Here is a 14,874-nt window from a genome sequence, read left to right as displayed (position 1 = left end):
AGGCTGATCTTCCCGCCTCAGACCCTTGAGCATAAAATGAGCCCAGCGCTTTCCTGCCTCATGCCGCCTTGGGTTTCTTAACCTCGGGTGGTCCGACGCCAGTTCTTTGCACCTTCAGCCTCCAGCACCTCCATCGCTGTCCCTTTTCCGTGGTCTCTGTCCCTTGGACCGGGTCACTGCTGTGCTCCCGCTTCTCGAGGCCTTCCTCGCTCCCTCTCCAGGCTGCTTGGATCCCCCCGCTGGGTCTCCCTCCCTTCAAGCCCTCCTGGTGCCCCCAGAGTAAGGCGTGCCTTCCCCCCAGTTCCCCATTCAGCCTCGGTGTTCCAGAACGCTCCTGGAGGGGCCGAGGACGGCTTCCTTTTCTGCGCCGGTAGCCCCGGTTCCTGGACACACCGGGCGCTTCCTAAAGGGCTTCCTGTCTGGGGAGATTTGTTCTGCTCCCGGCCTGCTGCCTCTGTCCATTTCTCTCCCCGGCCTCTCCAACCGAGCATTTTCTCTCTGACCCGGGGCGGGTTCTGGAGCACCTCTCTCCCTAGTTTCAATCCCAGACACTTCTGTCCCGAGGCCGGCCTCTTGCGGCCACGTGGACTCACAATTTCCCTCTTCAGCTCTCCCATCCATCGCCCAGGCTTAATGCTTCTGCCTCCGACCCTTCTCTTCATCCATCCCCTTCTCTTTTTCCTGGGGTCACCACAGGCTCCTCTGCACTGGGACTTCCACACCCGGAACTCTCGCTTTCTCCAATGTCCGTCAACCCCTGCTCAAGACCTGGGTGGCTGGAACATCTTCCACATAAAGAGGCTGCTGTCTGGCTTCCAAGGTGAGCTTCCCGGGCACAGTACATCCCTCATGGGCTCCAAAGGGCTTCCTCCCTGCTCCTTGCACAACCACCAGTTTCCCAGGTCTCCATCTCCCCGGGGCTGGAGTCAGAATCGCACCCTGCCTCACTTGGCTCTATGGAGATTTTATTTTGTTCTCATCAGCATTCAGGCTGCTTCCCCTCAATAGAATCTAAGTTCCTTAGGATCTGGGGATGTTTTGCTCTGGTCTCTACATCCTTGTAATTAGCCCCAACCTAGAACACAGAAAGCAGCTAATAAATGCTTGAATGAATGGAAGATGAACTAGAGGGGAAAGAAATCCGACAAGGGAAGAGTCTGAAGCTAAGAACAAAAGCGCAATAGCAGAAGGGACAGAGAGGAGAGAGGGCTAGAAGAGAGCCAGTGAAGGGGAAATCAGTAAGGCCTTGGTAACAGATTAAATAAAAGAGGCAAGGGACAAGAAAGATTAAAAATGGCACCAAGAAAAGTAAAGACAAGAGAGAATCCATTCAAATTCAATTTGACTCCTGAGAACTGGAATATCAAAAAGTGAGGACAAGTTACTTGGGGGAAAGCTCCATCTGTGAAAGAATTGCAGGGAACACATGAAAGCAGTTTGGTAAGCTCTAGATCAACATTTTACACCACACCAACATAAACTCAAAGTGGATTCAAACCTGAATATCAAAAATTATACCATAAGAGCAAAAGATAGTCTACCTGTCAGATCTCTGGAGAAGAGAGGGATTTATGGCCAAAGAACTAGAGAATATTATGAACTGCAAAATGGACAACTCTGATTACATTAAATTTGAAAGTTTTTGCACAAACAAAACCAATGCACCCAAGATTAGAAAGGAAACAAAGCTAGGAAAACATATTTTACAATGTTTCTGATAAAGGCCTCATTTCTAAAATATATAAAGAACTCAGTCAAATTCATAAAAATACAAGTCCTTCCCCAAATGATAAACAGTTGAAAGATAGGAACAGTTTTAAGATAAAGAAATTAAAGCTATCTATATTTGCATGAAAAAATGCTCTAAATCACTATTAGAGAAATGCAAATTAAAACTGAGGTCCCATCTCTCATTTTTCAGATTGCTTAAAGTGACAGGAAAAGATAATGATAAATGTGGAGGGGATGTGAGAAAACTGGGATACTAATGTATTGTTGGTGGACTATCAAATGATCCCACCATTCTGGAGAGCAATTTGCAACTATGCCCAAAGGCCTAGCAAAATGTGCATACCCTTTAATCCAGCAACATCTCTACTGAGTCTTTGTCTCAAAGAAATCATAAAAGAGGAAAAAGACCCACATGTACAAAAATGTTTGTATCAGCTCTTTTTGTAGTGGCAAAAAATTGGAAAATGAATAGATGCCCACCAACTGGGGAATGACTAAATTATGCCATATGAAAGCAATGGAATATTATTGTTCCATTAAAAAGGTGAACAGGTTGATTTTAGAAATGTCTGGAAAGATTACGTGAACTGATGGTGAGCAAAACAAGCAAAACCAAAAAAATATTGTACATAGCAACAGCAAGATTGTGCAGCATTCAAATGTAACAGACTTGGTACTTCTCAGCAGTTCAGTGATCCAAGGCAATTCCAATAATTGTTGTATGGAAAACACCATCCTTATCCAGATAGAGAACTATGGAAACTGAATGTAAATCAATACATTCTATATTCATTTCCCCCTTTTCTTGTTTTTTTTTTCTCCTGTGATTTTTCCTTTTTGTTGCAATGTTTCTCTCCCAACATGATTTATAAAAAAATGGACATGTGTACCCAAAAAAGTTTTTACATGTAACTTGGAAAAATAAAAAATTAAATCTTTTTTTTTTTTTTAAATCATACCTTAAAAAAAACAAAACATAGTGTCAGATCGGATGCCTGTCATAACCATGTTTAAGGAAGTGAATCTTTATGCAAAGAAGAGAAAGAGTTCATTATAAAAGAATAAATAGAGTATTTTAAAAATTTTGCATAAATAATGCAGGGAAGCTATCAGCTGGGGATGTCTTTCATTAATCATCTCTAATAAGGGGCTGATATCCAAAATACTCTAGTATCTCTGCCAAGCAGTGACTGAACAACAAACAACAAATCCAAAAGATATAGGAAATTAACAAATATACAAAACTAAAAACCATTCCCTACTTGATGTGGGGAAATGTGAACCGTTCTCGAACAATTTCAAATTACTAATGACCGTATGAAAGGTTGTGTCAAATCATGAATGCAAAATCAATCCAACTCTCCAGTTCCTTATCTAGAAAACTGACAAAGATGGCCAAATGTGCTAGTATTTAGAAGCAGAACTGGAAGCGTCATAGAAAGGCAGACAAGTTAATGAATTGTTAGTGTAGCTATTAACTGGTCTGTCCATTCTAAAATGAGATTTGGAATTATGCTACTCTTAACATAACCATACCTTGTGACTCAAGAGATCTCACTGCTAAAGAGGTCAAAGATAGAAAAAAGGTTCCATGTATACCAAAAGATTTATTAACGCAACTTTTTATAGTAACAAAGAACTAGAAACAATACCCCCATTCATTGGGAACATGGCTAAACCAGGAAAATCACTGTACCAAAACCAGAAATGTGAAGAATTCAGAGAAGTACGAGATAGATGAAATAATGTAACATAGTGAATAGGGAAGAAAAAAAAAGTGCAGGGGTGACAACAATGGAAACAGAAAGGAAAAACCTGCCCTCTCTTTGCCTCCCCCTGAAATCGACACTGAATTCTGCATGACTCCATGACCCAGCTTGGCCCCCCCCCCCCCATGTCTCCGTCCCATCTCTGGGAGGGAATCTCTGAACATCTTGGCAAATGGGTCGGTTTTGCTCCAGGGAAAGGCTCTTCCAAGCTGATGGCAGGGAAGGGATATATTTAGAAATGGAGGTGTTCCAACAGCAATTATTCATTTAGAAATTGATGATAAAAACAACCAAGCTTTCAAACATGGGATAGCATGAATGGTGATGCCAGTGGCAGAAAGGAAATCAAACAAAAGGCGCCTCCTGAGGGGATCGTGTATGTGTGTGCATGTATATGGCCACTTCCCAAGGATGAGAATCTTGGGATTGAGCACGATTCCCAAACCCTGGAATCCACAAAGAGTCGGCCCAAGAGGAATCGGAAGAAGCTAAAAGATGCTGGGAAGCGGAGGGAGGGGACCAGAGGCTGCCTCCTTTTTGGAGCCCAAGGAGATAAAAGATGAAGACCAGGGGAAGAGGCCCTGGGACAGACAATGAAGCATGTGACAGAAGACTCAACGTGGGGCTTTGAGAGGTTCCGCCACTTTTATAGGAAGCAGCCGGCTATTGAATGGGAGGGAGAGGGACACCCTTTCACTCCTTTCTTCTGAAGGACCACGGGCCAATGGGGAAGGTTTGGGAGGGGAGTGCTGTTGGGGTCAGATCTGGATGGTACCCCGGGGGGCAGCTTTTGCTAGCAAGCTCCTTAGCCAGAAGACGACCTGAGGACACGGGGATTTGGCAAAGTGAAGCTGAAGGAGCACCTCTCAGTTCAGCAGCTCTTTTCTCGGGTCTGATCTTCTCCGCGGGGTCGGAGATGGCTGGGGAACGGAGAGAACAGGCCCCAGGCTGACACGGATGCATGCTTCATCTACGGACTGCATTTTGGTTGAAATCTCCTCTATCGAGGGCCCCCTTGCCTTGCAGGGCCCTCTCCTGTTCGGATTCTGGACCCTCCGCAGGCCCCTCTCCCTCACTCACTGAGCTTGTTTCCAGTATGGACCACCTGGTGTCGGCTGAGATGGGTGCTCCGGCGGAAGGCCCGCCCGCAATGATGGCACTCGTAAGGCTTTTCTCCTGTGTGGATTCGATGATGGGAAATGAGAGAGGAAATGTGGTTAAAGGTTTTCCCACAGTCGTTGCACTCGTAGGGCCTTTCCCCCGTGTGGATCCTGGCGTGGAAAGTGAGCGACGAGCTGTGGTAGAAGGCCTTGCCGCAGATGCTGCACTCGTAGGGCTTCTCCCCGGTGTGGATTCTGTAATGGGAGGTGAGGGAAGAGAAGTGGTTGAAGGCCTTGCCGCACTCGTTACACTCGTAGGGCCTTTCTCCAGTGTGGATCCTGTGATGGGACGTGAGGGAGGAGCTGTGGTTGAAGGCCTTGCCGCACTCGTGACACTTATACGGTTTCTCTCCGGTGTGGATCCTCTGGTGGCGAGTCAGCTGCGCGCTCTGGCGGAAGGCCCTCCCACACTCGCTGCACTCGTAGGGCTTCTCTCCAGTGTGGATTGTCTGGTGCTCGATGAGGTGGGTGCTCCTGCAGAAGGCCTTGCCACACTCGTTGCATTCGTAAGGCCTCTCCCCAGTGTGCGTCCGCTGGTGGGAGTTGAGGGAGGACACGTGGTTGAAGGCCCGCCCGCACTCCGGACACTCATACGGTCTCTCTTCGGCCCGAGGAGTCTCGGCAATCTGGTGGAAGGCCTTCCCTAGCTCCCTGCAGCCACAGGCTTTCTCTTCAGCGTGCCTCCCTGGATACTCAGGAAGTCTCGAATCATAACTGAAGGGATTTCCACATCCTTTTTGTTTGGAAAGTAGCTTCTTGGGGCAGATTCCGCTACACGGAGTTGGGTCTGCAGACAGACTGAGACTTCTTCTGTGTATGTCACATTTGTAGAGGGTCTCCACTACGGAGACTTGCTGCTGGGGAAGGAGGCCCGGGTCCGGCGTGAAGCTGTCCCCCGATCTCCTGCCCTCCTGCGCATGCCCATCCCTCGAAGGCTTCCCCTGAGGGGCTCTCGCCTGAGCACTATGCTTTTCTGTGCTCTGCTCCAACTCCAGGGCGGCCCCCCTTCCCCAGGCTTCTCGGAGCCTGCAGTCATTGGGACCGTCTCCTGGGAGTCGTCCCCAGGATGAGTCTTCCACAGCAGTGCCCAGCTTTGGAATGGACTCCGTGGTTTCTGGCCCAGTTTCAGAATCTGAAACAAAGAAAAACGAAGAAAAAAATTTCGATATCCTCTCTTCCTCATGCTCTATACTAAGCACTGCCTTTTGCCACCACTCTCAAGAAAACTGTTCAAACTCATAATAACAGAATAATACTGCCATCTTGTCTCTGTAGGCACGAGCATATATTAAAAAAACAAAAACAAACAAACAAAAAAGACCTTTCCCATTCACTCTCACAACCTTCCAGGGTAGATTTTCAGCTATTACATTTTCCAAATAAGAAAACCGAGGGCTCAGCCTAGGTTAAGGTCACCACTGGTAGAGGGTCCTAATGGGCAGAGTGCCAGCTTTGGAGCCAGGAAGGTCTGGGATTAAATTATCTGCGTGTCTGTGGGCCAGCAACGTCACCTCTTCTCAGCTGCAATTTCCTCATTTGTAAGGAGGTAATAATTAGCAGCGTCTACCTTCCTGTGGAGGGGAGGAGATGAGGGCGACACAAGTATTAGTGGTCAGTATTATTATTTTACAGTATGAGTGATGTCTAGTGTGGTGACCACCATCACTGACCAGTCCCAAAGCTGGGACCACAACCAAGGCCGCCTGATTCCCAGGCCATACAGCCCTCTCTGCTGCCCCCCAACAGTTCTATCAAAAAGGGAGAATCCTTATCCTGTGATAAGAGATGTGAGGGGTCACCTTCACTGCAGCATAAAGAAGGCTACCCCGATGCTCTGGCCCGCCCCAAATCAGGTCGTGTCACAGAAAGAATTCGACAGTATAAGGGGCTCATGAGGCTACTGGGTCAGGACGGGGGAGAGGGGAGATCGTCTCAAGGGCCAAAAAGGACTTCCACTTCATTGCTGCCTACCTCAGTTTCCCCAATTGTAAACTGGAGAACATAACAGCATCTCCCTCACAGGGCTGTTGTGAGAATCAAATGACATATTGTTTGTAAAGCGCTCAGCATGGGGCCTGGAGCACAGTGGACAGTTAACCACTTGTTCCCTTTCCTGTCTATCAAGAAAGGTATCAGCCGCGGCCCCCCCCGGAGCAGCGGGGGAAATCCCCAAACCTGAGACTTCAGTCACAGCCGAGAGGGTACATCGAGGGAGGGGCTGGAGAAGAGAGGAGGAAGAGGGGCCCTGGGGCTTAGCAGGGAAAGCCTGGCAGAAGCTCTTTAATATCCAGCACAACCGGGGCACTAGCATCCCCAGGGAGCGGCTCAATTTGGTTCCCATCATTTGGTAAAGCAGGGAGTGGAGGGGGTTTGTGTGTGTGTCTCTGTGTAATATGTACATGTATATGTGTGTTTGTGTTTGTGTTTGTGTGTGTGTGTGTGGGGGGGTGAGCAGTTCTTTTTCTGAGCAGGAATAACAAGTCACTGCCATTTGTAACTGCTCCATGTGTGCATACAAGTTGTTCCTCTTACCGGCTCCCCTTTTAGGAAACCCTGACTCGAGCCACAAGTGAGCCAGTGAGCCAATGAATGGGGCAGTGGGGAGCCCAACCCCCTAAAAGGCTCCCAAGAGTTCACAATTGCATGGCTGACTATAAAGCAGACGAGGAGGGTGCCCTGGGTCCCTGGAAGGACCAACAAAGTCTTCCTTTAGTCACTGTGCAGGATAAAAACCATCCCCTGAACAGGACGTGACTCGATAGAGAAGCAAGAGAGATGGTCTCTTAATACCCGAATTTGTACAGACACTGCAGATGGGCAATAATCAGGGCCCAGCGTGGAACTGAGAGGAGGAGCCAATGAGAAATCAGCAAAAGATCCAAACTGGAAATTCTAGATAAAGGAATCATATCATGTGAAAAAAGGCTCTAAATGACTATTGACTAAAGAAATGCAAATTGAAACAATTCTGAGTCAGATCGGCTAAAGAGAAATACGAGGAAAATGGCAAATTCTGGAGGGATCCGGAGAAATTAAAACATTACTGTGTTGCTGAGCCCATCATTCCAGAGCCTTTTGGAACCCTGCTCAAGACCACGCATACCCTGGGACTAAGCAGCACCACCACCAGGGCTGCATGCCGAGAAAACACCGGTGGCAGCTCTTCTCGTCCAAGGGACGTCCATCACTTGGGCACCGGCTGAGCAAGCTGTGGACAGTCGTGCTGGACTACAATCACGCCGTAAGAAATGATGAACAGGATGCTCTCAGAAAATCCTAGAAAGACCTACATGAACTTACGCAAAAGGAAATGAGCAGGACCAGGAGAACACTGTCTACAGTAACAGCAACACTGTACCCTGATCTACTGTGAATTACTTAGCGATTTGCAGCAATGCAACGATCCAAGATAATTCTGAAGGATGTATGACGAAAGGTGCTGTCCATGTCCAGAGAAATCACTGGAGGAGCCTGGGAGATGAATGACACTTTCTCTTCACTATGTTTTTCGTGGGTATTTTTGGTCTGCATTTCCTTTCCCAGCGTGATTTAACATGGAAACGTATTTTGCATGACACATAAAACTGATGTCAAACTACTTGCCTTCTGGGTGGGGAAGGAGAGGTGGGAGAGAATTCAGAACTGAAAATTTGAAAAAAGAATATCAGGATTGTTTTTACATGTATTTGGGGGGAAAGAAAATACTAAAATTAGAAAACAAAAACAAAGAGAGGAAGGATGGCTTCATTCCATTTAAGAAACTGTTTGACAACCCCACGCTTTTCAGGAAACAAAACCCTCTACTTTTACATGAGTATGTAGCCTATGGCACATGTCAGCCCGAGTATCAGAAAGTCCCAGGTTCGGAAATGTGTTGGCAGCAAACCCGGAGAACAGGGAAAGCACCCGAGGCTGAGGAAGAGGTGGAGGAGGAGGAGAGTGGGGAAGGCCTGAGGTCCCCCGAGGCACGGAAGTGTCAGCAAGGACTGAGCCCCCTGGTCCCCATCACTCACCTGCGCAGGGGCTGCCTAGGACGGGAGCTTCCCCTCGTTCCAGCTGGTGGATCACCTCCGGTTTGGAAGCTGCGAGTCCTGCTCAGGAGAAATGGGGAAGTGCTGGAGCTGCCCGGTACTCCCAGAGTCCAAGCCCCGCCCTTGTCTTCCAGCACAGGGGGCCCGGAGGCAGAAATGGGGCCACAGGAGGAGGCCTGAGCTCAGAAAGCGGGCACTTGGACCTCCTCCTCCTCCGTGAGCCCCTGGGGACCACCGCCCGTCTTCTGCCCTGGGGCTTTGGGGGAGGCTCATGGGACCAAACAACCAAGCCACCGGGGTCCGGGCTGTGAAGCGGGGGGTCTGGGGGCTGCCAAGGGAGCGGAGAGCTGAGACCGCCCTGGGACCCTCCCGGCAGCGGGGCCCAGTCCTTACCCAGGCACACCAGGTTCCTGTAATTTTCCAGGATCACGTCCCTGTACAAATCCTTCTGGGAAGGGTCCAGGTGCCCCCACTCCTCCTGGGTGAAGTCCACGGCCACGTCGCTGAATGTCACCGATTCCTGCAACACCAGGGGGGCTCATGGCTTAGCTGCCCCGGGCTGCACAAGACGTTCTCCTCACAGGGGGCTTCTGGGACAGTCCCGCAGGCAGGGGATAGAGCCACGTCCCCATTTAACAGACAAGAAAACCGAGTCTGAAGAGCTGGGGGGCTTCCAGGCTTCCGGCAGGGTCCTCTTCTCAGTCAGACTCAGCCAGGCCATTCCCCGTCCTCACTGCCCAGCGCTCCGCAGTGACTGCGGGCTCCTCCAGGCCGGGCCCTTCTGGCTGGCGCCTGGGCCCCGCGCCCCCGAGGTCAGGCCAGCATCTCTCCCCCCAGCCCTGAAGCACTTTACCCAGCGGGGCTGGGCCCAGGAGCCCACGGGACGTCCCAGGGGCCAGCAAAGGGCTGGCCCAGGGGGCGGCGGGGATGCTGGGAGCCCGCGGCCCGAGGGCGCCAGAGCCCGGCCCCGGCAGGGACGGCTCCATCCACGCTTTGGGACTTATGGGCTCTGGGCCTCCTTTACCTTCTGGGCAATGGGGAGAACGACAGCTCTTCCCCGGGGCTGCTGGGAGAGTCAGTGCGGAGCTGGGCAACCTCAGTGCCTCAGTGGGGGGAGGGGTTTGCTTCCCTCTGGCTCCTTCCCAACTATCCAGGCCAGCAGCCCTGACCAGCGGGAGCCGGCCTCCTCGCCCTCCCCTGTCCCTTTCTGCTCCTCTCCCCTGGCAGTCCTCCCTCCCCTTTCTGCTCCTCTCCCCTGGCAGTCCTCCCTCCCCTTTCTGCTCCTCTCCCCTGGCAGTCTCCTCCTCCTCTTCCCCCTCCCCTGGCAGTCCTCCCTGCCCTGACAGTCTCCTCCTCCTCTTCCCCCTCCCCTTTCTGCCCCCTCCCCTGGCAGTCTCCTCCTCCTCTTCCCCCTCCCCTGGCAGTCCTCCCTGCCCTGACAGTCTCCTCCTCCTATTCCCCCTCCCGTGGCAGTCCTCCCTGCCCTGACAGTCTCCTCCTCCTCTTCCCCCCTCCCCTGGCAGTCCTCCCTGTCCCTTTCTGCTTCTCTCCCCTGGCAGTCCTCCCTCCCCTTTCTGCCCCCTCCCCTGGCAGTCTCCTCCTCCTCTTCCCCCTCCTTTAGAAGTCCTCCCTCCCCTGGCAGTCCTCCCTCCTCTGGCAGTCCTCCCTCCCCTGGCAGTCCTCCCTCCCCTGACAGTCCTCCCTCCCCTGGCAGTCCTCCCTCCTCTGGCAGTCCTCCCTCCCCTGGCAGTCTTCCCTCCCCTGGCAGTCCTCCCTCCTCTGGCAGTTCTCCCTCCCCTGACAGTCTCCTCCTCCTCTTTCCCCTCCCCTGGCAGTCCTCCCTCCCCTGGCAGTCCTCCCTCCCCTGGCAGTCCTCCCTCCCCTGGCAGTTCTCCCTCCCCTGACAGTCTCCTCCTCCTCTTTCCCCTCCTCTGACAGTCCTCCCTCCCCTGGCAGTCCTCCCTCCTCTGGCAGTCCTCCCTCCCCTGGCAGTCCTCCCTCCCCTGGCAGTCCTCCCTCCCCTGGCAGTCCTCCCTCCCCTGGCAGTTCTCCCTCCCCTGACAGTCTCCTCCTCCTCTTTCCCCTCCTCTGACAGTCCTCCCTCCCCTGGCAGTCCTCTCTCCCCTGGCAGTCCTCCCTCCCCTGGCAGTCCTCCCTCCCCGGCAGTCCTCCCTCCTCTGGCAGTCCTCTCTCCCCTGGCAGTCCTCCCTCCCCTGGCAGTCCTCCCTCCCCGGCAGTCCTCCCTCCTCTGGCAGTCCTCTCTCCCCTGGCAATCCTCCCTCCCCTGACAGTCCTCCCTCCTCTGGCAGTCCTCCCTGCCCTGACAGTCTCCTCCTCCTCTTCCCCCTCCTCTGGCAGTCCTCCCTCCTCTGGCAGTCCTCCCTCCCCTGGCAGTCCTCCCTCCCCTGGCAGTCCTCTCTCCCCTGGCAGTCCTCCCTGCCCTGACAGTCTCCTCCTCCTCTTCCCCCTCCCCTGGCAGTCCTCCCTGCCCTGACAGTCTCCTCCTCCTCTTCCCCCTCCCCTGGCAGTCCTCCCTGCCCTGACAGTCTCCTCCTCCTCTTCCCCCTCCTCTGGCAGTCCTCTCTCCCCTGGCAGTCCTCCCTCCCCTGGCAATCCTCCCTCCTCTGGCAGTTCTCCCTCCCCTGACAGTCTCCTCCTCCTCTTTCCCCTCCCCTGGCAGTCCTCCCTCCCCTGGCAGTCCTCCCTCCCCGGCAGTCCTCCCTCCCCTGGCAGTCCTCTCTCCCCTGGCAGTCCTCCCTCCCCTGGCAGTCCTCCCTCCTCTGGCAGTTCTCCCTCCCCTGGCAGTCTCCTCCTCCTCTTCCCCCTCTCCTGGTAGTCCTCCCTCCCCTGGCAGTTCTCCTCCTCCTCTTTCCCCTCCTCTGACAGTCCTCCCTCCCCTGGCAGTCCTCCCTCCTCTGGCAGTCCTCTCTCCCCTGGCAGTCCTCCCTCCCCTGGCAGTCCTCCCTCCCCTGGCAGTTCTCCCTCCCCTGACAGTCTCCTCCTCCTCTTTCCCCTCCTCTGACAGTCCTCCCTCCCCTGGCAGTCCTCCCTCCCCTGGCAGTCCTCCCTCCCCCGGCAGTCCTCCCTCCCCTGGCAGTCTTCCCCCTCCCCTTTGCCCCCTCCCCTTTGCCCCCTCCCCTGCCGCCCTCCCCTCCTCCTCTCCCCCCTCACCTGGCGGGCCCTGGCCGGCAGCAGCACGGGGGCCATGGCCTTCCTCTTCCTCACCCTGTCCCGCCGCAGGGGCTTCCGAAGGCAGATCTGGGGAGCAGACGGCGCCCCGAGGAGGGCGGGAGGGTCGGTCCTTGGAGCCCCCTCCCATAAGACGGGGCACAAGGAGAGGGTCTCCGGAGCCAGAGGAGTTTAGAACTCGGGGAAGGCCACGCCCCCAGCGGGGGAGGGGCGGGGTAAGGGGGGACCAGAGCCAGAAGGCTCAAGGAGCCCCCCTGGCCCGGCCTGTGGCGGAGGGGTCACAGCCGGGCCGGTCACGCCCCCTCCCCTGCCCTCCCCTCCCCTGCAGTCTTCCCTCCGGCCGTTAACACTTTCTCCGGGCCGGTTTACGGGGGGAGGGGGCGGGGGGCCGGATCCTCAGGTTAGACAGGGAGGGGGGAGAAGAGATCAGAAGGGAGGCAATGGGGATGGGAGGAGCCTGAAACACTTGCAGAAGCTCCAGAGAAAGGGAGGCGCTGATTGGCTCGGAAGTCGCTGGGCGGCGCTGATTGGCTTGAGGGCGCAGGACGGCCAATGGGGGCGTGACCCTCCGAGGGGGCAGGGCAGGGATTGCGCACGCGCACTACCCCCGGCTCGGCGCATCGTTTCCCTTCTCTGCACCCCCTTCTTCACCCCAGCATATGAGACCGGGCGCCGGGGACCTCGTGTCCCCCCAGGCTCGGCCGCCCTTGACGCTCACTCACCCTGACACGTACTAGGGTTTGGGCTGCGGCCGCCGCTGAGGGCAGGGCTGCGCGGAGGCGGCCGCGAGCGAGAGGGTGACGAGAATCTGGGAGGGAACGGAAGTGCCGTTTCCACGGTAACCGCGACGGAACTAGGCCCACAATCTGCGGACCAGCCGAGCGGCCTTTAGGGAACGGTAGTCCGGAGAGCGGGCGGCCTGGTGCGCATGCCTCGATCCTCCGCCGGCGAGGGGTGGGCGGGGCGGTGAGCTCACTCCCGCTCCAGCCCCGCCCCTCGCCTGCTCCCGGGCTGCCCTCCCTCTAGCACTGTCCGTGTGAATTGGAAGCTGCTCTTTAAAACTGGGGGCCCAGCCGGCTCTGGGGCAGCGGAGGCGGGGCAGGAGCCCGGGGGCCGAGGCCCAGCGCCCTCTTTGGAGCGTCCCGAGCCGGCTAGTGCAGGGTCTGCTCCCCTCATCCTCCGCCCGATGATGGGGAGTCCCGCCTGGGAGCGCGGCCCGGGGCTCCTGGCCCGAGCTGAGCCGCACAGGGGGCCCTGGCTGGGCATCGAGCTGGGCGCCTGTCCGAGAGGAGCAGCGGGGCGGGGAGAAGCGGACTCCTTCCCGATGCCCCTCCTTTCTCTCCTCCTCCCTACCTCCCCTCAGGGGGGACTCGGTGAAACTGGCGAGAGGGCGGGGCTTCGCTGGGGCGCTGGCCGAGGTGCTGGCCGCAGTCCGGGCTGCTGGGAGGGGGGGGGGAGGGGGGAGGGAGCCAGCCCCCCAGGGCACCGCCTGACCCCTTCCGGGACACCCCTCTTTTAGCCTCCAGGTTGTCCCCAGGGGCCGCCCCCGTCGTGGTGCCCAGCGAGCCCCGAATGAACTTTTGACATTCAAACTTTCCTTAGCAGCCGTCCCCGGGGCACGTCCCTGGGCCCCTCCCCCCGCCCTCCAGCCACTCCGGGCCGCTGGCACCCCCACGGCAACGTCACGTGCTAAATGCCTCGGAGAAAGGGGAGCCCCTTTCCCTCCTTCAGTCCACGGGTCCCCAGGCGCTGTCCAGGATTTAGGGCCTCGGGACGGGGCGGGAGGCGAGGGGGCGGGGCTGCTTTTGGCCCAGGATGGGGATGGGTTTGGTGCCTGGGAAGTACTTCAGTTGCCCACAGCCCCGCAGGCGGTATCAGCCTCGGCGGACTTGGGCCGCGTCTGGAAGAGCCAAGTTCCAATCCGGCCGTAGGCACTTCCAGGCAGGGTGACCCCGGGCGGAACACTTCGCTTCTGTCTGCCTCAGTTTCCTCTTCTGTAAACCAGCAATCCGAGGTTGTCGTGAGGATCCAGGAGATCAGGTTGGTTAGTAAGCGCCTGGCACACAGCAGGGGGTTAATCAGTGCTCGTTTCTTTCCTTCCTTTATATTCAGAACTCCAGGGCTCCTAATTGCCTTCCAGCCCACGAATGGAATCCTCTGGCTCTCACAGTCTTTCTAAACGTCCTGTTGGACCCTTTTTTGTGCCTCCCCCGTCCTCCAGGGTTCTCTCCTCCTCCTCTACCAGCCCATGACTGGCCTAGAACAACCTCCTCTCTCTGCCTCCCCAGGCCTATTGAACCTTCAGGCCTTAAGAATAATTCCAATTTATCATGACCACGTCTTGGTCACAGTTGTTCCATGTAGTCTCCCCCGCAGGGCGTGGACTTTGGCTCACCTGATGCCTAGAACACAGTAAGCACTTAATAAATGCTTGCTGACTTGACTTTCCTGGACTTTTCTCGGCCCCTTGTCAGCTATTTATTCTCCTTGCCAGTCATCCATAGGGAAAGGGAACAAGTGTTTATTAAGCACCTACTATGTGCTGGGCATGCTGCTAAGTGCTTTACAAAGATCCCATTTGGTGTCTCCACAACCTTGGGCGGCAGGGCTATCATTATGCCCAAGTATATGGAGGAAAGCAAGGCGAACAAGATGAGATGACTTGCCCAAAGTCACCCCGTTACTAAATAACCCAGATTTGCACTCGGGCCTTCCCAATCCCAGGCGCAGCAACCAGTGCTCTTTTCAGGCGTCACCCTAGTTTTGGTGCAACCTGTCTGGGAATCGGGGTGCCTGCATCCTCCTCACGTTTGCTTGAGTGAGGTCATCGTGGTTAAATACAGTACAATAGTTCCATGGATTTGCAGCGATCCTGGCCAAATCCTGGAGGAGTATCCGGGAACATGCCAGGAACACCCCTCCCGTTTTGGAACCTTTGGGGCCCAAGAGCTGAAGTGCAGGCTGCCTTGAGTTACATTCACTGTGGCAGGGAGC

At 54.9% G+C, this 14,874-nt stretch overlaps 1 protein-coding gene across 2 annotated transcripts; it reads right to left on the bottom strand.

Moving 5' to 3' along the window:
* Positions 1-3,323: 3,323 nt before the first annotated feature.
* Positions 3,324-12,901, bottom strand: LOC141550524 (uncharacterized). Of its 2 annotated transcripts, none has more exons than XM_074281395.1 (5): positions 12,603-12,901; positions 11,863-11,949; positions 9,085-9,211; positions 8,674-8,751; positions 3,324-5,792 (listed from the first exon to the last, which is right to left on the bottom strand). In XM_074281395.1, exons 2-5 carry the CDS (start codon positions 11,896-11,898, stop codon positions 4,573-4,575), a joined length of 1,461 nt encoding a protein of 486 aa, XP_074137496.1. In that variant the 5' UTR covers positions 11,899-11,949; positions 12,603-12,901; the 3' UTR covers positions 3,324-4,572. The 2 variants fall into 2 exon arrangements, with proteins under 2 accessions (XP_074137496.1, XP_074137422.1); XM_074281321.1 differs by having other exon boundaries at positions 12,615-12,783.
* Between the last annotated feature and the right edge of the window lie 1,973 nt (positions 12,902-14,874).

This window comes from Sminthopsis crassicaudata, chromosome 1 (genome assembly GCF_048593235.1).
Source record: "Sminthopsis crassicaudata isolate SCR6 chromosome 1, ASM4859323v1, whole genome shotgun sequence".
Taxonomy (NCBI): domain Eukaryota; kingdom Metazoa; phylum Chordata; class Mammalia; order Dasyuromorphia; family Dasyuridae; genus Sminthopsis; species Sminthopsis crassicaudata.
This window is presented reverse-complemented; position numbering and strand designations above follow the sequence as displayed.